This window comes from Vitis vinifera, chromosome 18 (assembly GCF_030704535.1).
Source record: "Vitis vinifera cultivar Pinot Noir 40024 chromosome 18, ASM3070453v1".
Lineage (NCBI taxonomy): Eukaryota > Viridiplantae > Streptophyta > Magnoliopsida > Vitales > Vitaceae > Vitis > Vitis vinifera.
Window position 1 is genome coordinate 8,674,274 of NC_081822.1, and position 23,459 is coordinate 8,697,732.

The following is a 23,459-nucleotide window of genomic DNA, read 5'->3' on the forward strand; positions in this document are numbered from 1 at the left end:
TTAAGTTGCTGACAACTTGTGAATGATCACCCCCTTTGTTTTCTAGATTTCTACTTCTTCTTGGGGCCCCCCCATGCACCATCCCCATCTGTACAAAACAAATTTGCTTTACAAACTTACCTGCCATGCCCACTCATTAAAGGGTCATCAATGGACTCCTTTTTTCTTCAATTTTTGTCATTGTTTCACATTTTTTAAATGCATGTGACAGTGAATTAGTGGGTTGTTAACAACTTCAATCAGATTGTTAACTGTGAAGTTAAAAGAAAAGGGGAGATTTTTTTTTTTTGGGGGGGGGGGGGTGGGGGTTTGGGAACACTGGGATTGATGTGTGGGAAGGAGCTACAGGGAAATATTCCCAAATATATGCATGTAACATGAATAGGGGAATAGAGTGATGGGAAAAAATATATGTTATCAAGGAAAAAAACAAAACAAGAATCACGAGAATGGCATAAACAAAACTATCAAAAATAAAGAGACTGTCTCCATGTCAGGCGCTGCAAGTTGTGCAGAGTACAGAAGGGCTAAGGGTGTGAACTGAGACGTAGTAAGAAAGGAAGGAGAAGGAAAAGAGAGAGAGAGAGAGAGAAACAGAAGGCCAGAAGGGGAAGGAAGATTAGAAGATGTTCTTCTCAGACTTGTGGGGGAACATGCATTTCCATTTTAATTGAATATCGGGACTTGAAACTGACAATGCTCCTTACTATTTTGTTTTCCTTAAAATAAAAAAATAAAAAAAATACATTGTCACATGCGCACTACAAGTCTACGACTCTACACCCTCCTCTCATCCATACGTATCCTGTGAAATGTGGGATTATATGAGTGACCTGTAAATAAATTAGAACAACGGCAGACAGAAAAACTTTTGAGAAAGCTACAAATATGGAATTTAACCTGTACCTTTTGGTAAGGAGAGAAAAAGAAAATGCAATGAGAGAAAAGATGATAAAGGTGGAGGAACTGGGACAGTTTTAACTTTGTTTTCCCAATAATGAGTATCATAGGCATGATCAAAATAATCAGTTGGGTATCTTTATGGAATAATTAGTCATCATTTTCCTATTGTTTCACTTTGGCCCAGCTTATGTCCCTACTGCTACTGTCACTTACTCATATCACAAATGTATTTTACTTTTATAGGATCCCTCTGTAACCTGTAACCACTACATGTATTTCATTTTCCTCTCATGCAGTAATGTTCAACGTCTGACACTTGCAGCTGTACAAACAGTGAGCTTGCCCTCACTATCTCTATATATTGATTTTTTGAGGCTGCAATTTGGTACTTGATGTAATTAATTAGCCAAGGAGATCCCAGATCCAAAGGTCGCCCCGTTACTGATGGGGGATGCCAAGATTTTTTGATCCCAAAAGGCATGAAAAACGGATGGGAGGTACGCTCCCGGTTGGGATGGAGATGGACTATGGAGCATGGAGCATGGAGTATGGAGACTGGAGAGAATAAAAGCAGATTTTTCTCGGGGGATTACAAAGGAAAGGAAAAGCTGTAAAAATTTCAGGTTATTCATGGAAACTTTTGGGCCAATAATTCAATCACCTGAGCCACGTCAGCATTGAAGCCGCGCCGAGAAGAGCCAAAGTTAGAGGCTCAGAGGGAGAGAGAGAGAGAGAGAGAGAGAGAGAGCTGTAATGTAATAATATGATGGTCAGTAAAGGTAGTGGCCAGAGGGCATATATCTACTCCACATGATATTGAAGTTTGGAATATATGAGAGAAAGAAGCAAAAAAAGAAGTGAGGAGAAGGAGAAGAAGAAAGGTGAGAGAGAGAAGTGGAGGCAATAGAAGAAGCAGAAGAAGAAATGTCGTCACCACAGGCTTTAAATCCTGTCACGTAATTCGATGTATCCTTTACCTTATATCTGTAGGGAGTAGTAGAAAATGATGGGGATTCGAAATTTGGAGGGTGTGTGTTGGTTGGTATACATTAAACAACAAAAGGAAAACTACAAATTGAAAAGAGGACACTCGTTTTCATGTCAAGTGAAACCTCCTTCCCTCTCTCCCCCACCCCTCCTCCTTTCCTATTTTTAAATTTGCAAACATATTACGTCCATTGACCAAAATACCCTTGACAGAAATTGGAAAATTTGAGGCATAAACTATTTTATTTATTTAATGAAATTATTATTTAGAGTGAAGAGTGAAAAAAAGAAGTAATCCTTATTTATGAGGCAGTAGCAGTAGCAGTAGAGCAGAGTGGATGTGGTGGATTAATGAGAAGTAAGGAGGAAGAAGAATGGAGGAGAAGGGCGAGGGGTGGCACCGTCAATTCAGAAGCTCAGGATGCTGGGGGGTGAAAGAGTGAGAGGAGAGTCACGGGTTTGTCTTGAAAGGCCCTTATTTCACAGTCCTAGACAGACAGACACATATTCTCTCTCACTACATAACCGAGGATGGAAAGGAAATATTAAAAAGGAAAGATAACAGCATTAACACAGTAACACATACACACTTCCCCTCTCTCCTTCTCTCCTCCAAAGCCTCCAACATTTTTATCCACCTCAAAAACAACCACACTAGCTCTCACATCCCTTCACTCACCTCTCTCCCATTCTCTCCCACAACCTCTAGATCTCTTGGAAGCTTCTTTCTTCGTTCAATGGCTCTTATGCTGGACAATTGCGAAGGCATCTTACTCTCTTTAGATTCCCACAAATCTGTGCCAGCGCCCTTTCTCACCAAGACCTACCAACTGGTGGACGACCCAGCCACTGATCACATCGTCTCTTGGGGTGAAGACGACACTACCTTCGTGGTGTGGCGTCCTCCTGAGTTCGCTCGCGATCTCCTTCCCAATTACTTCAAACACAACAACTTCTCAAGCTTCGTCAGACAGCTCAACACCTATGTATGCCTTCTCTCTCTTCCCCCACTTCCCTTCTTCAAATCGTTTCTGGAGATGTAACTGGTTATATATATATATATGAAACAAGCTTCTTATTGTTTTTACTGATTTAGATTTTGTTTTGCTTGCTTGCTTCCGGAAACTAGGGTTTTAGAAAGATTGTACCGGATAGATGGGAGTTTGCCAACGAGTTCTTCAAGAAAGGAGAGAAGCACTTACTCTGCGAGATCCATAGAAGAAAAACCTCACAACCTCAAGTGCCCATGAACCATCACCACCATCACCATTCTCCACTTGGTGTCAATGCTGGACCTGGCTTCTTTCCCTTCCCTGGCCGAGTAAGCATTTCTCCGCCTGACTCCGACGACCAAGCCAATTGGTGTGATTCCCCGACTCTCTCCTCCCCAACAGCAGCAACTGGAGTTTCGGTCGTTAGTGGTGGCTATAACAGCTCCGTCACGGCGTTGTCTGAGGATAATGAGAGACTCCGGCGAAGTAACTCCATTCTCATGTCTGAGCTAGCTCACATGAGAAAGCTTTACAATGACATTATCTACTTTGTGCAAAACCATGTGAAGCCTGTTGCTCCCAGTAATTCCTACCCATCTTCTTTAGTTATCTGTAACCCACCCTCTTCTGCTACTACCGCTGCTGCTACTATTACTTGCAGCAGTACTGCAATGGTGCAAAAGCCTCTGAACCAGTTACTTGGCTGTTATCAGTCCAACCCTAAGCAAGCTCCTCGGAATCATGGTATGGGTTCCTTCAACTCTAGTACTACTACATCGTCAAAGAGCTCTTTAACCGTGTTGGAAGAAACCAACGGCAGTAGCTGTCGAACTAAGCTGTTTGGTGTGCCTCTTCAATCCAAGAAGAGATTGCACCCAGAGTATGCTTCTACTACTACGAGCATGGAGACTAACAAGGCTCGATTGGTTTTGGATAAGGATGATTTAGGGTTGAATCTCATGCCTCCTTCTCCTTGTTAGCTTCCTCACATCCATTGAAGGATCTAAAAGTATCTTTTGTTTTTCTTTTTCACTATTTTTGTTTCTAATTTATTTTTTATTTTCATGTTTGATTGTCTTCTTCTTCTCTGGGTCTTGACTCTTGAGAGTCTGATATTGTTGATGAAATGTGTGTGTGTGTGTGTGTGCGTGCGTGTGGGTGTTTGTGACAGTGTATATAAACTTTAGTACCGGTATTATCTGGTTCCCCCAGCCATGAATGCAGGTGGGTTTTGGTTAGAGTGAAGATCAAAGCAAGTTTAAATCCCTCCACACCATCTTTTTCTTTAAGCTTTACTCATTTTCAGTGGTGCAATTGATTGCTCTCGATTACTGGATCTCTTCTTCCTCCTCCTCCTTTTCTTCTCCTTTTTTCTGATTTTGATATCTGAGTCTTTCAGTTACATTAATGCAGGAGGTTCCATGTGAAAGAGAGTGTATGTGTCTTGAAGGCTTTCCTATCACTCTCTATTGAGAAAAAGCTGATAAATTTTCAGGCTTGTTCTTTAACAATTTCCTCTAAGGCTTGCTCTGATGAATCTCATTAATGTATCATACGTACGGCTATGCGCCTCGACATATAAAATACTTCACTTGGAATTCACCAAAAATTAAATTAGAAAATATATTTGCTTTTCACTGAAGAAAATGAAGTATAGCTGACACCCAATGATAATTGGATCCTCAAAATCCTATTAAGGGTTTCACTATTATTATTATTATTATTGTTATAATTATCATCGATCACTATTCTTGTCAAAAGAGAAAGTAAATATAGTACTATGATTTAGAAAAGAAGGTCATCATATCAAATGGTGAAGGCTATAAACTCCGATTCTAGTTTATTTGAACTGTCAGTCACGCAAAGTAAGGAAACAGGCACAGAGATGAAAATAATGAAAATAAAATCATTTTAAAAGGAAGGAGAGTGGGTGGTTTGATGAAAGCGAAATGAGTATGGGAGAGAACTGACTAAAAATGTGGGTTTGAAACGTTTCCATCAATGCTTCTATGCTTCTTCTGAGGACCAGAAACCTTTGCCTTTTCCTACTTTAAGTATCTGATCAAAGTCTTCAAAGCTCTCTTTGGATCCCCTCCTCTTTTACTTATTCCAAGCCCTCCCTATTCCCCTTCTTCCAGACAAAACTATATCCCCATAGAGAGAGATAGAGAAAGTGAGATGGAGAGAGACTAGTTACTTAGACTGGTAGATGAGCACACCACCTTTGCCCAAAAACCCATCTCTTTTATTGCTTTTGCTTGTCCCTTTGTGATGTCCAACATCCCTATACAAGTAAAGTTCCACATAAAGTTTGACCTAGCATTTCTACTGGTATGGCTTTCTTGACTCTTGTTGTTTATGCTTTTCCATGTTTATTAAAATTGTAAACAGAGAAACTGTGGGGGACAGAGATGAAAGATCAGAAGAAGAAATAGCCATTTGGGTCTAGAAATAGATCCAGAGAATAAGGGGTGTGGAATGTCTTTGTCGTGCAATGATTTCGTCCCAATCCAAAAAAAAAAAAAAGAAAAAAAATTGTTAAAAAAACCAAAAGAACCCCAAAACCCTAACCCTAACCCTAAACATCTAGTTTGACAGCCCTGGGGGTTTGCAACTTGGGCCTAAGCCAATTGGTTTCGTACTTTTGGGTGTGGCACGTGATTAGAAAATGCACGTGTAGTGTGGTATAAGGATACGTCTAGTCCAACCAGAAGCGAAGGGGGTTGAAGAGAAAGTGAGAATGGTGGGAGGGTTCAAAAAAGCAGATACGGCTGATCCGATAAAGATGCTTTAGGAAGGTGTTTCTGTGTTTGCTTAACACCACCGTTGGACCACCCACCCCCAATTTTTTCCCTCCTTTAATTCTGAATCTACCGAAACCCCCCATGTTTCCTTCGTTTCCTCTTTTGATGAATCCACACTTTTTGACGTTTCTTTTGTTAGTGTACTTTCTTTGACAATTACACTATCCCCCTCCCTCCCCTCCTTGTATAAACAAAGCAAAACCTTAACTACGCCGTTCCCTCCATTTCACATTTAACAAATCCTCCCCCTTCCAAAAGTTTCTTTTCTCCATAATCTGCTCCTCTTTTATTAAATTTTCTCCATTACTTTTCACATCTTTATTTTATTTTAATGTTAAATGTTGTTTATTCTATTAAACCTCACTCGTTTCGCCTCCCCCTTGCTTGCTATTTTCCTTGGCATATAGATTACACTTCTTAATTAGTACATGCGTGCCTGCAGAAGCAGCAAGCCTGGAGATTGGTAAGAAGATTGTAGTCTACACTCTACAGTATGTGGCAGATGGGCCGGCATAATGTGGATTAAATTTAAATCAATTAATTAGTTGTCAACCAAACCGGTATCTCCTCCTCTATACCCCTCCGCCGTAAGGCTTCAAATATATATATATATATTGAAGAGCTCCTCAAATATCTCATTAGCAATTACATCTTAAAATAATTATGAGAGACCATTAAAGCTAATCCCCGATCCTAATGTAGGATTTTGTCCATCTAACATTGTAAAGACTATCTATCTATCTCGTCTTGTAATCTTAGGAGACACGATAAGAATCCATTCATTCAACCTCGTAAGGGGTATTTATCTACCTTGCCCTATAAACTCGTGAAATACAAAAAAAGTATTTTATTCACGTAAAAGGTGATTATGATATTACATAAAGGATAGGAAAAGGACTTCTTAACCAACATAGTTTTATCTATCCTCCCACTCCAAGTATCTTTCTTAGGATATGTGTTCATCATAAAGTATTAAAATGTCTAGTCTTGTCTTGTCTTTTATAAATGTCTTTATACAAGTTGAAATGTCATATTGACAAATTTGTTTGTCCATATGTCATACCAACTTAAATACAAAACAAAACTATTCATAATAAAAAGACTTCCTAGCCAATCTCTACACCCCTGATTATCACTCAAACTCTCGAATTTATAAGCTTAAAGTCCCTCTTTAAACAAAAAAGGGTCAAAATCTAACCTTACTATCAAAGAATATAGTACTCTTCAAGAAGCTCTATCCAAGAAAGAGTGGAAAAAGTGGAATGAATGAGGAATATCAAGTATCGTGCTTATAACACTTGGTGAACTGAGGTCCATAGAAAATAAAAAAAAATTGTGGGATGTAAATGAGAGTATTTAAGGTAGTTGAGGGAAACAAAGACAACTAGACTTTAGTAATATCTTTCTCAATATTTATTATACTTCAATCACATATTCTTAGTTGACTTATATTCCTCGTACATTTGTTACCTTTTTGTACCTTAGTTACATTTTTATATATTGGTTTTTTTTTTTTGTGCCTTAGTTACTTTTTTTTTTTTGTAAATTTTTTTATAATAATATTTAAATGAGTAGAGTTTCCGATTAAAATTTAAAACTGCAATTTTGAAATAACTAATAAGTGTTAGGCTGAGAAACGGATGGGCTGTGACCTAATGGTGGAAATGGGCTTCTGGCCCGAGTGTTGCGAAAGAGAGTACTTGGGCCACAAGTAGAAGCCCGTTTCTGTTTTCGTGGAAAATTTGCCCTAGTCTCCCATCAAAATCTTTCCCGTTCATCGGTTAGCGTTTTGAATTGCGAAATCAGAACCTCAATGGACGGAACGGAGGTGGTCGTGGCTTCGTCCCCTGTAGATGCCGGCATCAGTTGCTGGGACCTGCAGTCAGGGGCGGAGCATCTCCGTCATCGGTCCTGCGCTTCTCCTCCTCACGGCCTCGTCTGCGTCGCCGACCGCTTCTTTGCCTCTTCTCAGCTCCGCGACTCCTCCTCCTCCTCCTCCTCCGGCTCCATTTTCTATTGGTCCTGGTCTAAGGTTTTCGTTTCGTCTCTTTTTCTCCCCTCAAAACCAACACCCAAGGTGGTGTTTTGCCTATTGCTTCTTCCCGTGACATTTTCATTGCATGACACATCTAGTGCATCCTTTTTTCGTTTGTACAGCCACAGGTGGAAGTTAAGAGCTTTCCCGCTGAACCAATCAAGCCGCTAGCGGCTAACCGTGAGGGAACTTACATTGCTGGAGGGGGTTTATCAGGGGATATATATTTTTGGGAGGTGATTTTTTTTTCTTATTTTGTTTGTTTGATGTTTTCTTTGAAAATTATAGATTTAGGGATTGGCAGAATTGTGAATTATGATGTTTACAGTGTATGATGTATGTTATATAATTTAGGTTGCCAGTGGTAGGCTTCTTAAGAAGTGGCATGCTCATTATAGGGCTGTTACTTGCTTAGTGTTTTCTGATGATGAATCGCTACTTATTTCTGGGGCAGAGGATGGATGCGTGCGGGTTTGGTCCCTTTTCATGTACTTGCTCATCTTCTTGCTCATATTTCGTCAGATATCTTTTGGGTTCTTGTGGTTGCTAATTATGATTTGGTCTTCTTATTATTTATGAATTAGGATATTTGATGATTTGAGGAGGGAGGAAGCAGGACACCTATATGAGCATAGTTTCTCTGAGCACACTTTGCGGGTTACTGATATTGTCACGGGCTATGGAGGAGGCAATGCAATTATAGTGTCTGCTTCTGAGGATAGAACCTGTAAGGTGTGCTTTTGCATTAACTCTCGTACATGTATTGTATTGTGATGGCCAGTGTGATAAAACTGGTTGGATTGCAGCAATAGAGTAAAAGGTGTTCTTCAGAAGTTGTAATATTTTGTGTATTTATCTTGGTATGATATAGCTTAAGATTTATAAATTTTAGGCAGGTAATTTCTTATGATATGGAGAGGATGCTCAAAAGTTATTATAAGAGTATATGTGTTTGGTTGTTTGTAAAAAGGGAAAAGTTGAGGAAGATATCACTCGTAGTATTGCATATGATTTGTTGTAATTTATTTCATGGTTGATGCTTAACACCATTGTCCCTTTAATTAGTGTCTCTTTTATGACGAGTTGCATGGAATTATTCAAAGTATTTTTATTTTGTTTAACAGTTGGTTATCAATAACGTGAATCTTTTTTATTCTGATGCATGTTTTCTTAGGTTTGGAGCTTGTCTACGGGGAGATTGTTAAGAAATGTTGTATTTCCCTCGATAATTGATGCAATTGCATTGGACCCTGGGGAACATGTTTTCTATGCTGGCAGTAGAGATGGCAAGATATATATTGCTGCACTAAATGCCGTAGGCTCCTCTAGCAACTCTTATGGGATGCATATTATTGGCTCATTGTCTGATCACAGGTTTGCCATTTCTTTTCCTTGTTTTTGCATTGTCAATGCATGAAAATCATTTGGTATTTAGCTTACAAAGCTATCTTCTTACAAGTTTCGTTTATTATTGTCATCAACTATTGAAGTTATCCTCTAGTTTTAACAGTGGTGTGTCATTTATTCAACTCTTTTGTATGCATGCTTTGTTGCACAGAGTAAAAATTATCTAGCATAACTCATAGTTTTGGTGTTATTTACTTTTATGGAAGCTTGTGGTAATTGGCATGATCTGACATTTATGAACGCTACTAATGGTGATTGATATTGCTTCTGTTGAAGCTTCTATCTTTTCTTACATCATTATATATGGCTCAAAGAAGCCTAATGGTCTTCTATAATCTGGTTCTCGTATCCAAAAATAGGGATGTTTAGCATGAATATTTTAAACCCCTTCATCATCTACCTCCTAACACAAACAGCTTGAAGATGCCCACCTGGCCCCACCCTACTTGGCCTAACTTGAGTTTGGCTTGAAACAGCCAAGCCAGAGTTTGTATTGGATTCAATTGTGCTCTTGGCAGCTTTCCTAGCAGTTCTAACTATTCAAGGTTCTGCCTCAGTTTACGATCCGCTCATATGTTGTGGTTTCGGTTCATCCCCTTGGATTCATATCCAATATTTGCTAGTATGTTGTTTTATATTACACTACTATCCTAACATTATTTATTGATTGGCTGATATCGCATGCATTTATTGTAATTTAAGCTTAGTTATTTTGTTTTCCTCGAAAAATCTCATACTCTGTTTTTTGGAACAGTAAGGCTGTTACTTGCTTAGCATTTGCTACGGATGGGATCTTATTGGTTTCTGGATCAGAGGATGGAATGGTACGAGTCTGGGACACTAAAACCCGTAACATCTTTCGCATTTTCAAGCATGCAAAAGGTATAATCTAAACCATTAGATGTGTTGTACGTTTACTTGCATGAGGTTTTTCTTAGGTCAATTGCATTATTTGTGTTTATTTTCTTGTGGAAGTATATTAATAGTTATTTTTGTGATTGTACTGACTCCTAGCAAATTCTGGTCATGTAACTAGATATTGACTTAAATTAGCACTGCTCGAGCACTGAAATGCTGTTTAATTGCTTGTACGAGTTTTTATTAGGTCAGTTGTATTATTATGTGTTTTTATCTTGAGGAAGTATGTTGTCCCTTTAATTATTATGATATGGTTGTACTAGTTCCTGGCAAATCCTGGTAATATAACTAATAATGACTTGGGTTAGTGCTGTGCATGTGTGCATGCTTGCAAGCACATAAGTGTGCATGCTTGAAAGCACATAAATGTGCATGCACCTGCATGCACGCGCACACACACATGCACACACCATATTTTAGCTTCAAGTAAATGCATCTGTACATTCTTTATGTTTTTGCTTTAAACTTTCTTGGGTTAGAAATTAGAGTAGATGTTACTATGTTAGAATCATTGTATGATCTTATAGCAACACATGATATTTCCTGTAGAGGAGAGATTATTTTCTTTCTATCTTTGTTGGTTGGGAAATCTAAGAGCTCCTTGCATTTGGAAATACTAAATCATGATTTAGGCATAACTAAACTGTTCCCTCTTGCACCCTTGTCTATTGGTCTCATCAGCCTCTTCAAGCTGGTCATTTGTCTGTATTAGATTTTATAGATTGGTTTGGTTGTAAATAGTGCATGAGTACCAGTTAGATTGTTTCTTTGTCTTCTCTCTGCCAATTGCTGCCCCTTGGTGTACCCCTCTGTGTACTTACGATGTGCCTCCCTTCTTTTGTTAGGTGCTTTTTGATTAGTTATTTCTTTGCCAATCAAAAAAGGGGGAAAAAGGCTAGTTTATATGAGGGGGCTTAGTTTTTGAGAAACCTTACCTAAGACATTATTAATCCACATGAGATTTGGAGACTGCATATAACCCAGATTTCGAATGTATTACCTAAGCTGCTTTTTGAATGAACTCCAGTCATATTTTCAATTTCTTTTGCAACATTAAGGGTTTTACTATGATCTTCCCTCTCATTATCATAATCCTCTTTTTCCCTTCTATTTACACATCACTTAGTATTAAAGTCTGAACTATGATTCCAATTTGAGATGCCACTTTTTTTTTGGTTTGTTTAAATCTAGGTTCTATACAATTTGAATTTTGTGCTTGAATTCATGAGAACATTTCCCTGGAAATTGGTTTATAGTTTTCTTTCCTTTATTTGATGTTGACTCTTAGTTTCATAGATACATTATTCCCTATTGTATAACTTCATGCTGTACTGCACAGGTCCTGTGAGCAATATTCTTGTTGTTAGGCGACCTAATGACTCAAACCCTCGGAATTCACAAACTTCCTCAAAGAAGCATGGGTCATTCTTATCACCTCCACTTGATAAATATTTGAATTCGTCTGATGAAAATGAAGATGCTAAGGTCTTCATCGGTTGCCAGACTACATTCAGTAAATCTGTGGATGCTTCATACCGCAGTTGTCACATCATTATTGATCAAATCAAAGAACTCCAGGTTCTTATCCATGTCACTGCTACAGATTTTATCCTTGTTATATCTTCTTTAATATCTGGCAGAGCTTTCTATAAATTGTTTTTTCTTGTTATTGAATTCATCCCCTTGGTTTCTATTGTGTGTCAATATATAACACAGCATGCACACTTGCAAGGTCTTTTGGGTTTGAAGCTGTGAATCTTGCAAGTGTGCATGTGGTTTTTGACTTGTCAATTGGTGAGAAATTATTTTGGTTTTGAAGCTGGCATTTGTCTGAGGTTGATGGCGGAACTTGGATTACCTGTAATATTTAGAATCTTTAATCACTAGGTCAATTCACTAAATTTCAAGGCCAAATTAATTGAAAATAATTGTAAAATGGTTGATTATTATTATTCAATGGTTACAAATGAATACTGCAGTTCTGTGACCAGAAACCGTTGTATAAGCTTGTTGTTGTGTCTTTTCTGCAGCAACAAGGGTCTTCAGCTGCTACTGAAATGGAGATGGAGAGATTGAAGATTGATTCCCAAAAATCTGTGCAAATGGTACAACAATGGAAGAAAATGTATGAAAACTTGCATCAATTCTGTGTAAATGAGCTTTTGGATGCAGACCATGCAGGAGTCTCCAATTGAAACAACTCTGAAATATAGCTGTGCTTTTTGTTAAGTTCAGCTTGCAAGTTTCTATGGACAACAAATGTTTAGGAGAATGTGCATCTAGTTTAATGTGTGCATAGCCTCCTCATTTTAATGCTGTTCTTTGTATTTCATTCGCCATTGGAGAACACCCTTCTTTTTTCCTCTCCTTTGGGTTCAGAAACTTGAGTAATATTACACCATTCTTGTGAATGTAAGATTGTAGTTCTTAATACTAAATTATTTATGAATCTAAACTACAATTTCCCCCATACAGATCATATAAAAAATGAGAACTTATTGCACACTGACATAAACGTTAAGTACACTGCCTCATTACTATTATTGCATTTTGTTCATAACTTTCAGTTGCAATTCATAAATTAACGGTTAACAGTGTTGCCTTTATGTTTGCAATGTCTGGTTTGTCATTATCGCATGGGCTGGGCCGTGGGTGTCCCAACCTTCTCCAGAGTAATAAATCGGGATGTCACAGAACACTCTTGATATATGTAGATCTATGTCATTTTGCCATTCTCAACCTGGAGATACCTAGAGGCGTTTGGAGTAACTTTGAGATGATTGGGGCAGCTTTTGAGATGCATAAACGTGCTTAAAAGTAGTTTGGAAGTGTTTGGATAGCTTGAATGTGCTTACACTTGATGAGCTTGTCTGAGGAGAAGAGTTCCCTCCCCTAAAATCTATACAACGGGACCCATAACCTATTGAAAATAATGTTAAGGAGTTAAATAAATGTAGTATGGTAAAGCTCTCCAATGTGATCACACTAGCTTTCCCACTTTCAAGTAAATTCTAGAATGTTCTAGGACTCTCCGGTTCCTACAAGTGTTTGGAGCAACTTTGAGATGATTAAAGCAACTTTTGAGAGGTTTAAACGTGCTTGATGCAATTTGGAAGCGTTTGGAGCAGCATGAACGTGCTTGATGCAATTTGGAAGCGCTTGGAGCAGCATGAACGTGCTTGACATACTTGGAGGTGCTTGCCAAGTTTATCTGAATCCTATATTGGAAATGTACAAAAAGGGTACCTTCCTCTAATACCTACTAATAAGGGTTTCATCACTTAATGAAAACAACTTCAAGGAATTAGGAGATATCTCGTGTATTAATGGTCTTGCTATACTTGCTTTCCTACTTTCTTCAAATGTTCTTTGCTTGGGTTAGTCTTTTAAACTCTTATTGAGATCTGCAATTGATTTTTGTGCAACGATTTCTGATGAAAAATTAAAGAAAAACGAAAAGAAAACACATATTTAACATGATTCGACAAACTACTTACGTCTACAGGAACAAGGAAGAAGACTTTCACTATATATCTAATTAGGATTACATAAAAGGGTATTTATATTAATCTTCAGGTAATGAAATTTCAAAAATGTCTCTGAACTCTACCGCAGGGGGCAACACCCCCAACCTATTGTTTGCTCTTAATAATAAAAAATTACTAGTTTGAATGACAAATGTCGTCACTTCGCTTTAATATTTGTCCATTTTTCTTCATATATATCTTTTCTTTGATATGAACCATATATTACAACATCTCCCAATTCCTAACAAGAACCTTAGATAAGTTTTAGAGTTCAAATCTGATGCATATTTGCTTATCGTCACACCTTGCACAAAAAAATCCCAACCTTAAGATTTTGTAGATGAGGGAGTTGTTGCCTAAGCAAAAGCAAGGCACTCCATTGCTGATTTTTTTTTTCTACGAAAGACTCTTCAAGTCCGAGCTTCCTAAGAGAAGCTCCAAGTTCTCCAGAGTTAGCAAAAGCTTTTAGGTTAAAAAGAGCAAATTTATAGGCATATATAAAGCTTGTTCATAGCTTAGTGTACTAAAATGATCTTAGACATATCGTGAATCCCATGGTTTCTAGAATGTTCCTTTTAAATGTCCTTGTATAGGCTATCTTGTTCAATAAGAGCTTTCCATTTTTTAACTCCCAAGCCTTCCTTTAAACATGCTCATGTTGTACAAAATTGCTTAGGATGGCTAACTAAGTTCAAGTTTATAACATTATTTTATAAATAATTTTTCTGTTGAGAACCAACGTGGATAATTTTTCTAGGGATTTTCAACTTGCCCAAAAGTAAATAAAATAATTAAGAGAATCCAATCTGAAAATGACATTCAAACAATTTCATAAACTAGACTTTAATATATATAAAATTACTTCCATTGCTATACTTCGACTTGGATCCAGTTCAGCCCAATAGCAAACTAGGCCCAAAATATTTACAAGTTCAGCCTCCCCCAGGTTCATCTTATCACTGAAAATGGGCCGATCCAAGATCGCATGTCCTTATCGACCACAGGCTAGAAATGCAATGGGCTTTCCTTCCATTTTCTCACGATGTTACATTCGAAATTATAACAAGGATGCTATAAAGGCACCACTTTTATCACCATTTTTATCATTTGTATATATAATAAATGTCATCCAATATAATAAAAAAAATGCCTCCATTTCTTAAAAAAAGAATTATAGTCCCACTACCATTTTCACCGGTTGATATGAGACTAAATAAGTGTTTGATAAATCAACTTAATGACTTAAAATAATTTAATAATTTGATTTAAGTTATTAAATAAATTAAACATATTTATTAAAACAATTGAAGGTTAAAAATGAATTTAACTATTAAATCAAAATAGTTAATTTATTTTTATTTAAATTTAAACTTATGTTTAAAATTTTTTTTGAGATTAATATAAATTAAGTCATTAAATCATTAAGTTATTTTAAATCATTGAATTAATTTACCAAATGTGCTCCACCACTTCAATTTTATTTATTTTTTAATCTTTTTCCATTTTTGACTTGAAAATCACTTTAGTAAAGGATGGAGAGATATTTATTTTCCTTTTTATCCTATTTCTCTCAACCTATCTCTTTATCTCTACTAGTTGATTTCCACTAGTCTACATCATCAAGCATCTGAACCCATTCCTCTACTCAACTTTTCAAAGTTGGCTATAATCTTACTTCAAGTAGTCTCTAGAATTATGCCATTTATGGTAGTCTTTAGATTTGTTAGTTAAATTTAATTTTTAAAAGTACAAGACTATCAAAGTCAAGTTTGGAGTATTGATTTAAAGACAAATAATATAAGGAGAAACTTACTATTATAATAATATCACTTTAAAATATAATCTATTACATAATATTGTGGAACCATTTCATTAGAATTGTCTTCACGCAAACTGCTTTATCAATACATGCATGATGAATTACATTTTTGGAATGAATGGCAAAGCAGTGATTAAAAGAAGAGATTTAATGAAGGTGCAGCCCAAAAAGTGTGGAGTCCAAACTACAAATGGGTTGTGAGAAGTGAGCAGAGCGTGACGCCACATAGCCGGCAATGAATTGGGGGGGTGGGAAGCTGTTTTTACAGCGAGCACAGCATGTGTTGGGGGAATTAAGGCAAGATGCATTGACTGTATGATATGTGCAATTGGGCAAGAGGAAAACGACCCCTGGATGAAGTGATGAAAATCATGTGGAAACAAGTGGGACCATTACTGATTGGGATATTAAAATATACTTCTCTCTCTCTCTCTCTCTCTCTCTCTCTCTTTTCGTCTCTGAGACAGCCTGCAGTTCCCGATGAGGAAGGGAGGGTGGGGAAAGTGGTGGGGGGAATTAAAATGATTTAAATATTGTTTGATGATTAAAATATAAGAATTATAAATGGGATGTGGGGGAGAGAAGATAAGGTGGTGCAACTGTGATAATGCAAAGTAAAAACACCCACCCAACAACAATATCTCTCCCGTCTGGATTCTTTTTATCCAATCGAACCTCTTCTTGCAGAGAACATGTCCCTTTATTCATGTCATCTTGACAAAAAAAGAAAGATAAAATAATTTGAAACCCTTCTTTTCTTTTATTATTTTAATCAGCTGATAGAATAGCGTTTCTCCTCACTCATCTGCAGTGCTTTGAAATCAGGGTGCGGAGAGTGTCTTGGATTGGCGCTGCAGAAAAGGGGCACCCTACTCCCAACAACACATGTTTTTTTTCTCACTTTCCATCCTACTCTTTCCCCACCTCTGCAAAGTCCAACTGTCCCTTGTTCAAATTATATAACATTACACGCTGTATTAAGGACTCGCCTTCCAAGTTAACAAGAGCCACCTTCAACAACCACAACAAACAGTTTCTTTCCCCCCCTTTTTTTTCTTTCGAAAGTGTCACATGTTATATATCAAATCATTTTCTCAACCTCATAAGGCATGTTTTAATTTATTAAAACCTAATCAACCGCAGAGAGATAACCATATATAGTAAGCAAATTGTACAAAAAAACTATATAAATGCATGAGCTAGCTAGCTAGGGAGTAGCTAGGGGCCGGGTACTTAGCCTACAACTTGTGCACGCATAAGATAATGTGATAGATTATATTATCTTTACCATCTCATGCTCATTGCTTCAGTTGGCAATGGCTAGCGTAATTTGGAATGTTGCTCATTTTTTTATCCATTCAAGCTTGTGGAGCAAGTCCTAATTTGACATGGTATTCCATTATTGATCAACATTGTGCCTCCATTTTGTGTAAGATAACGACCCACTGAAAACAGATACCTCTCACAAGGGTTGTGCCCACTTCTTTAATATCACGAGCCATTCGCGAACCGCCAGTGAAATTGAATTGACATGCAGGCTTTCTACGTGCATGAATGCCTCTGCTGGATGTTTTCATCTTCTGATGATTTCTTTCATTTGAAGTCCCTTAAGCTACGGCCAATACACTCATTTAGAAGGCCGACCCAGGCATTTAAAGCACTGATGTTCTTAGTTCTTACCAAATCAAACACCATTAAAGTCGCTCATTCTTAATTCTATTAATTCATTCTTGATGTCCCCACATCAACGTATACATCACCTCATTATGAACTGAGTGGGGTCTACCACTACAACGACGCTCAGAGCTTGCTACTCCTTGAAATTTTAAAAACAATAATAATGAAGAAATTAAAAAATACTACTTTAAATTATTATCAGCATTCAAGACTTTTCGTATTTAATTGTTTATTTGGTAAGAGTAAAATAATTTTATAAACAATTACATGATAAGCTATTGAATCTGTAAAAGAAATAATTTATTCACGAGATAAATTTTTTATAAAAGTAATAATATTGTAAGGAAATTCATTTGAAATGCAAGATAATATTAATTGTCTCTGAGAAAGGCCGAACCTTTTAGTCTTTTTAATAATAGAAAGGACCTTCTAAACTAAAATTAATTCTTGTTTGTCCTGACTATCATTCATTATCATTTATTTCTATGCTAGCTTTCCATTGAAAAACCAAAAAAAAATTTAAGGGAGAGACAAATAATGGGAGGTAAGAGTTTTGGCGGTGGTGGGTTGTCATTATAGTGTGGCTGAGTAAGGCTTAGTTCACCACTTCACCCCCATGGTAAGTTGGTCATCAAATGCCGCTAGCAAAACACAAGCAGTTCCATCAGAACCTGATCCATCTCGAAAGGCGTTCCCGTTCAATGAGAGGAGGAGCTTTAGGGTGTAGTTGCAGAGTTTCAGGATAATATTGGATTCTATTATAATATGCATACAGCCAGCCATACAGGGAAGACCCGACCCGGCCCTCTTCCGCACTACATCATTGCCAAGTGTACATTAACGGTGGTTTGGTAGGCGGGGATTCTATCGCCGGCGACTGGGAAAGTATCTCATTTAAAGGGGTGTGGTGAGACTTCTGACTCCTGTCATGTGAGTGGGGTTATAGGGTTTTTAAAGAAAGTAAAATTAAAGGCAAAGTGAGACTTCCACTGTTCCACTCTTCCACTTAAATGTATTTATATATAATAAAAAATTAAATTTTGATAGGGGAAAAAAATGATTCATGCACCCATCAAAAGCACTTATAGAAGAAGAGTTGGTAGATCTGAAGCCTTCCAACTAGTAGGCCACCATTTTATCTCAAGATGTAACACCTCTTCTGACAAATGGCTCTAGATAAGATGGCTAAAACCCATCTTGTGCTTGGATCTCACCGTTGATTTTATCTCCATTCCCCAATCTAGCTAAGAGGTGTGGCCCACAAGTTCAATGGTGAGATTAGCAGGAGTCAGGGAGCGTGCTACATGATGCAACTCCAGGCAGCAATCATCATATACGAATTTTTAACTTTCTATCTGTAAGACTGTAACCATGGAGGAAGATTGTTTCAGAATAAAGAAAGAAAAAAAACCCAACAACTTTGTGATAATAAAAAAAAGGACGAAAATGGAAAAGCATTTTAAATATAATATAATATTCAACCACTTGTTATATATAGTCTTCTTTCTGGATTGATAGTGTACTCCGTTCCCCATATATCACTATTTAATTCCTTTTTTGCCTTTCATTTCTTCTCCTTACTCTTACATTTCTTTTCTTCACTGCACATTCTGATAAAACTCCAAGTCTCCACCCCTTCCCTTTATCTTCCCCATCCCTCTGTACATCAGTTCTTCAGTACTCAGCTTTTAAATACTTTTTCGTTTTTTTCTCCCTTCTCTTTATAAGAGACCAGTGATAAACCATGGATATTGACCTGTTAAAGTCTGCCCCAGAAGATCAGATGGAGATGATGATGATGCAGATGGACAAGCTTCCCGAATTCTGCGGGACCTATAATGAAATGGCCGAATTGCCGTCGATGGGGTTTTCTGGAGGTGGCAGTGCTACCATGCCTCAAATCTTTGATAACCCACATGTTGCTTCACCCACATTCATAAACTCACCCTCCACCATATCATTCAACGGAACCACGCCTCCCCAAGAACCAACTGCACCGGCCTTTTTAACCAATTCAGCTGTAGCGAGATGGAGGGGCACCGGAGAATTATCTGGTGTGTGCAATTTGTCTACACCAGCTCAGAAGCGAAATTCCATGGCGGCCATGAGGGAGATGATATTCCGGATTGCAGCCATGCAGCCCGTTCACATAGACCCAGAATCGGTGAAGCCGCCAAAGCGGAGGAACGTGAAGATATCAAAGGACCCTCAGAGCGTTGCTGCACGTCATCGGAGAGAAAGGATAAGCGAGAAAATAAGGATACTTCAAAGACTAGTCCCTGGAGGAACCAAAATGGACACAGCTTCCATGCTGGACGAAGCAATTCACTATGTGAAGTTTTTGAAGACCCAGGTGCAATCCCTGGAGCGAGCCGCTGCTAATAGGCCGGCCGGCATTGGATTCCCGGTAACCATGTCTAATGGGAGTTATCTTCCCATCACAAAACAATACCAACCTTCCCAAAACCTTCACCATTATCCAGATGCTTAACTAAGGGAGAGAATCATGAGCTAGCTTTCTAAGTATAATTGCAATTTGACTAGTGATGCTAGCTTGCAAGGTTGTAAAGATAGATCATGCATGGCTCTTATTCTCTTCATGATTAGGCTTGTGATCCATCTTATCTTACTATTAAATAATTACAAATCCGTGAATAGAAATATAGCCCAACTGTTGAAACTTGTTGGGTAAGAGACTTGCTTCTCTCTCTCTCTCTCTATGTCCGGGAATTAAAAAGATTCCATGGAATAGCAACTTTGTTTGAAGATGGTTCATTGCTGTGTGTTTTAGACTGAATGGCCAAGAACCACCTGCACCCAGCAAAGTGTTTTCCTTGGAGATGTTAGGGAAACCAAAAGTAAATTTTAAAAATATATGCTACTGCAGTACTGTACTACACCCTGTGCAAATCATCTATGCATCTGTACAAATAGAGGGAAGTTTTGCAACAAAAACCCCATGGCTTTGAACTAGGGCATTTCATGATAGTTTTCAGGGAAACATGGAAAACCGGGAAACCTGCTGGCCCGGTTTCCAAGGACCAGAAAGATGGAGAAGAAAACAAGGGAAAGGGCAGCCTCAAGGGAGTGGGGTTCCAGTTGTGGGTTGATTGAATTATTACACGTGTTGGATCCAGCTGTTGGGCCGTCTGATTACTTTTGTTTGGGGTTGGATGGAAATGGCATAAGATGGGGGGTGAGCATATCGCGGTGGCCCGTGGATGTGTTATTTAAGTTGTATTTTTCCATGTCACATTCAAGTATTCAACTATACATAGAGAATGCATGGGAAATCCACGTGAAGATCTGACAAATGCGGTGGGTTTTTAGGATTAGGCACCACCATGACGTCCCTGTCTCTCCTTCCCTTGTAATACTAGACACGTGAATACAATCTACAATGGTCAACCACCATCCTAAGTGGCTCTCCACCTATTATCTCCTTGTCAATTCCGCTTTAATTACCGCCTTTTCCTCCTAATTAGTAATTACCCACCTTTCACATTCGCCATATCGCAACAATTTCTGCTGTACTTCCTCAACTTAATGCTGATGGGAATGTGGACTTGGGGTGACAGTGTGGCACCCCCCTCATATATAAACCTGCATTTCTCTCACCTAATTTATTCCCGCCATATAAGGTCAGCTCCAAACTTAATGTGCCAGTAAGCTAGGCTTCTTGGTGGGATAAGTATTGCACTCAAAATCAGGTCAAGTCAGCTGCATGGGTATGATGGCAAGTGTTTCCCATCTACAACAAATTTTCTCCAATTTCATTTTCAAACCCTTGTTCTGAGGCTGTCAATCGGTTCATCAAAATGGACTGCCCACTAGCTCTTTTCTTGATGTTAATCGCAACATGGCTCTGCTATATAATGTTGGAACAAGGAGACAAAACCGCCTGGTTCTATCAGTCAAGACACTGAATTAATTGGACCTCTTTGCTTGATGTTGAACACCTTTTAAAAATTGTACTTAATGGGCTGGGCTTAGAGCGAATACGTGTGAGTTAGTGTGTGGCTTTGTGAGCTACATTTAATCCATCAAGAATATGGACCCTATGCTGTATCACAAACAAACAAAATTGAAATAAATGCTTGGAGAAAATGCATGAAAGGAAAATAACTCAGAGTTGAAACTAATTATTCTTCAGTAAAGGATTGTGTAAAAGATTTCAGATTAATCCAGCAATTATGATGGGGAAAAAGATAGTTTGGGGCGTGGGCCTCAGAGGAAGTTCTTTGCATAAGATCAAAAAAGGGGAGGGTAGATATGCTATATATTTTTAATTGGCATTAAACCCTAGCTACTAACATAAAGTATGAGCCATGACCTATGAAGATAAGCAGGAGTAAATGACACTAAAGATGACAAGCTTGAGATTTTAAATAAATTGGAATTCTGGAATCATTCAAGCTTAATTTATGAAAGAATTAATGGGTAGAAGGTTGAGGCTGATTTTCTGAGCTATCTTACCGCCAAATTGAAAAGGTAGTACTGCTGCTCCCATCAAAACTTCTCACGGCATAACATCTTAAAAAAGACTCAAAATAAATAAATAATCATAAAAATAAAAAAAATTGTGATTCATCATTTAATAATCTCTACCAGCTCAATCAGATAAATGTTAAAAAAGGCTAATTGATATGGTGCCCATAATACAATATGTTGTGAGGTTTTTATATGCTAATATGAGTCGGTATGAATGAAGTAAGATGATGCAGTCACGACAGGGAAGAATCCAAACTCCAAAATAGAAATGATGAATGATGGAGTATCCACCGCTAACCTGCATAAATATATAGCACTATAGATTACAAAATGAAGTGCAGAGGGTAGGTTTGCCTCCCATGGCAGGATCGAATGCAAGAAGTGCTTATGTCTCAAGAGTCATGCCTCACTAAAAGCCATTTATTCCTCCCCACCCGAATCCCAATCCAATCCAAACAAATCTAGTCTAGGAGATACACAACAAAAATCAATAGCTCAAATTGGAAATTGAAGAATATAAAAAATGAAGATATAGTCAAACCAAATATAAGAAACCCATGTGAGACGTCCCACTAAGTTCCCAACATCCTTACCACAGGGTTTTCCGCATTTCAGTAGGAGGGTGCCCCCCTGTCCTGTGAATACAGGGCATAGACTCTTCCATACCCAAGTGCACTGTACCTCTTCTGACATCTTTATTTATCCACGTAAATCATGTTGGACAAACATAAATTCAGTAGGAATCCAGATCTCTCCTAGGCTAGCATACTGCCAAATCTGGGACTGGAGAGTCCATGAGGATTCCGGACTTGGTTATTTAAGATTGATTTCATAGGATGCAAACAAACACTAATATAGTTTTCTAGTTATTTGCATTATTAGTAAAGCATGCTAAATGCTTCATAGCTTATGCTTTCTGCAGTTTTTAAGGAAGCCTGCATCATTGTATATAACAAGATCACCTAAACCAGTGGCCAACCAAAAGAACAAAACTGGCCACAGTATTTTACAGCTCTTTAATGAAGGTCGACACTATTCATAGAGATACACCTTTTCCTTGTTGATGAAAAAGTGCTCATCAATTAGCTGAGTCCTCAACGGCATAAAGTATCAAGAAATTTGTGGGATGTTGGCTGGCACACTCCAAAAAGATGGATTACAGCATTCAAAACTTAGGTAAAGCAAAATTTCATAAACGTCCTATTCAAGGAAATGGCTTCATGACCCTAATAATGCAAGTGTGTTACTGCTTGATGTTTTATTAGGCAGCAGAATCTGCATAATGCCAAGTGATTCTGAAACTTGAAAAACTTCTTTACTCAAGTGCAGATCCATTTGTTACCTTCCTCTCTTTTAACTCAAAACCTTTTCATTTTTTTACTTTTGGTTTTTTCTGGAAGGGTCAATAAGATAAGGGTAAGACAGTAGATTTATTGGTATAAAGAGAGGGTGAAAGTTGTGCAAGCTTCTGGATCACACCTCGCGCTCTATAATAAATGATAAAGTAAGATATGAAAGAGGCAAATAAATAAGTATATGAAAACAAAAAACAGTGATATAAGTTGGTTGGTTGGATTAGATTTTGGTGGGGTCTCCAGGTATGCAGAGGAGGATGCAATATAATATCTTAGCCTAAAATTCTTCCTCGCTTTGTCCCTTTTGCAAGGTGAGATGTATTCCAACATAATCATCATAAAGGAATCCATGGAAACTTTGTCTAGATGTTGTTTCTAGAAACACCACACCATTAATCTGGAGTGCTGTACAAGGTGAAATATACATAGTAGCTAAACCAATCAATCTGTTTGTAGATGCATGCAGATCAATTTACCCCAAGAGCATGGTTAATTTCATAGATATGTTTTCAGAAAGTAGCTCACAAAATTTAGAAATAATAAA

At 37.8% G+C, this 23,459-nt stretch overlaps 3 protein-coding genes across 3 annotated transcripts; all 3 read left to right on the forward strand.

Moving 5' to 3' along the window:
* The first annotated feature begins 2,384 nt into the window (after positions 1-2,384).
* On the forward strand, positions 2,385-4,153 carry LOC100259171 (heat stress transcription factor B-4-like). The gene is made up of 2 exons (XM_002284800.4): positions 2,385-2,876; positions 3,020-4,153. Exons 1-2 carry the CDS (start codon positions 2,628-2,630, stop codon positions 3,860-3,862), a joined length of 1,092 nt encoding a protein of 363 aa, XP_002284836.1. The 5' UTR covers positions 2,385-2,627; the 3' UTR covers positions 3,863-4,153.
* Positions 4,154-7,419: 3,266 nt separating this feature from the next.
* LOC100264347 (protein ROOT INITIATION DEFECTIVE 3) lies at positions 7,420-12,516 on the forward strand. The gene is made up of 8 exons (XM_002284796.5): positions 7,420-7,718; positions 7,844-7,957; positions 8,076-8,209; positions 8,306-8,453; positions 8,896-9,095; positions 9,883-10,010; positions 11,386-11,624; positions 12,077-12,516. Exons 1-8 carry the CDS (start codon positions 7,500-7,502, stop codon positions 12,239-12,241), a joined length of 1,347 nt encoding a protein of 448 aa, XP_002284832.1. The 5' UTR covers positions 7,420-7,499; the 3' UTR covers positions 12,242-12,516.
* Positions 12,517-18,652: 6,136 nt separating this feature from the next.
* On the forward strand, positions 18,653-19,789 carry LOC100247090 (transcription factor HEC1). Its single transcript, XM_002282781.4, has one exon. It carries the CDS (start codon positions 18,814-18,816, stop codon positions 19,558-19,560), a length of 747 nt encoding a protein of 248 aa, XP_002282817.1. The 5' UTR covers positions 18,653-18,813; the 3' UTR covers positions 19,561-19,789.
* The last annotated feature ends 3,670 nt before the right edge of the window (positions 19,790-23,459 follow it).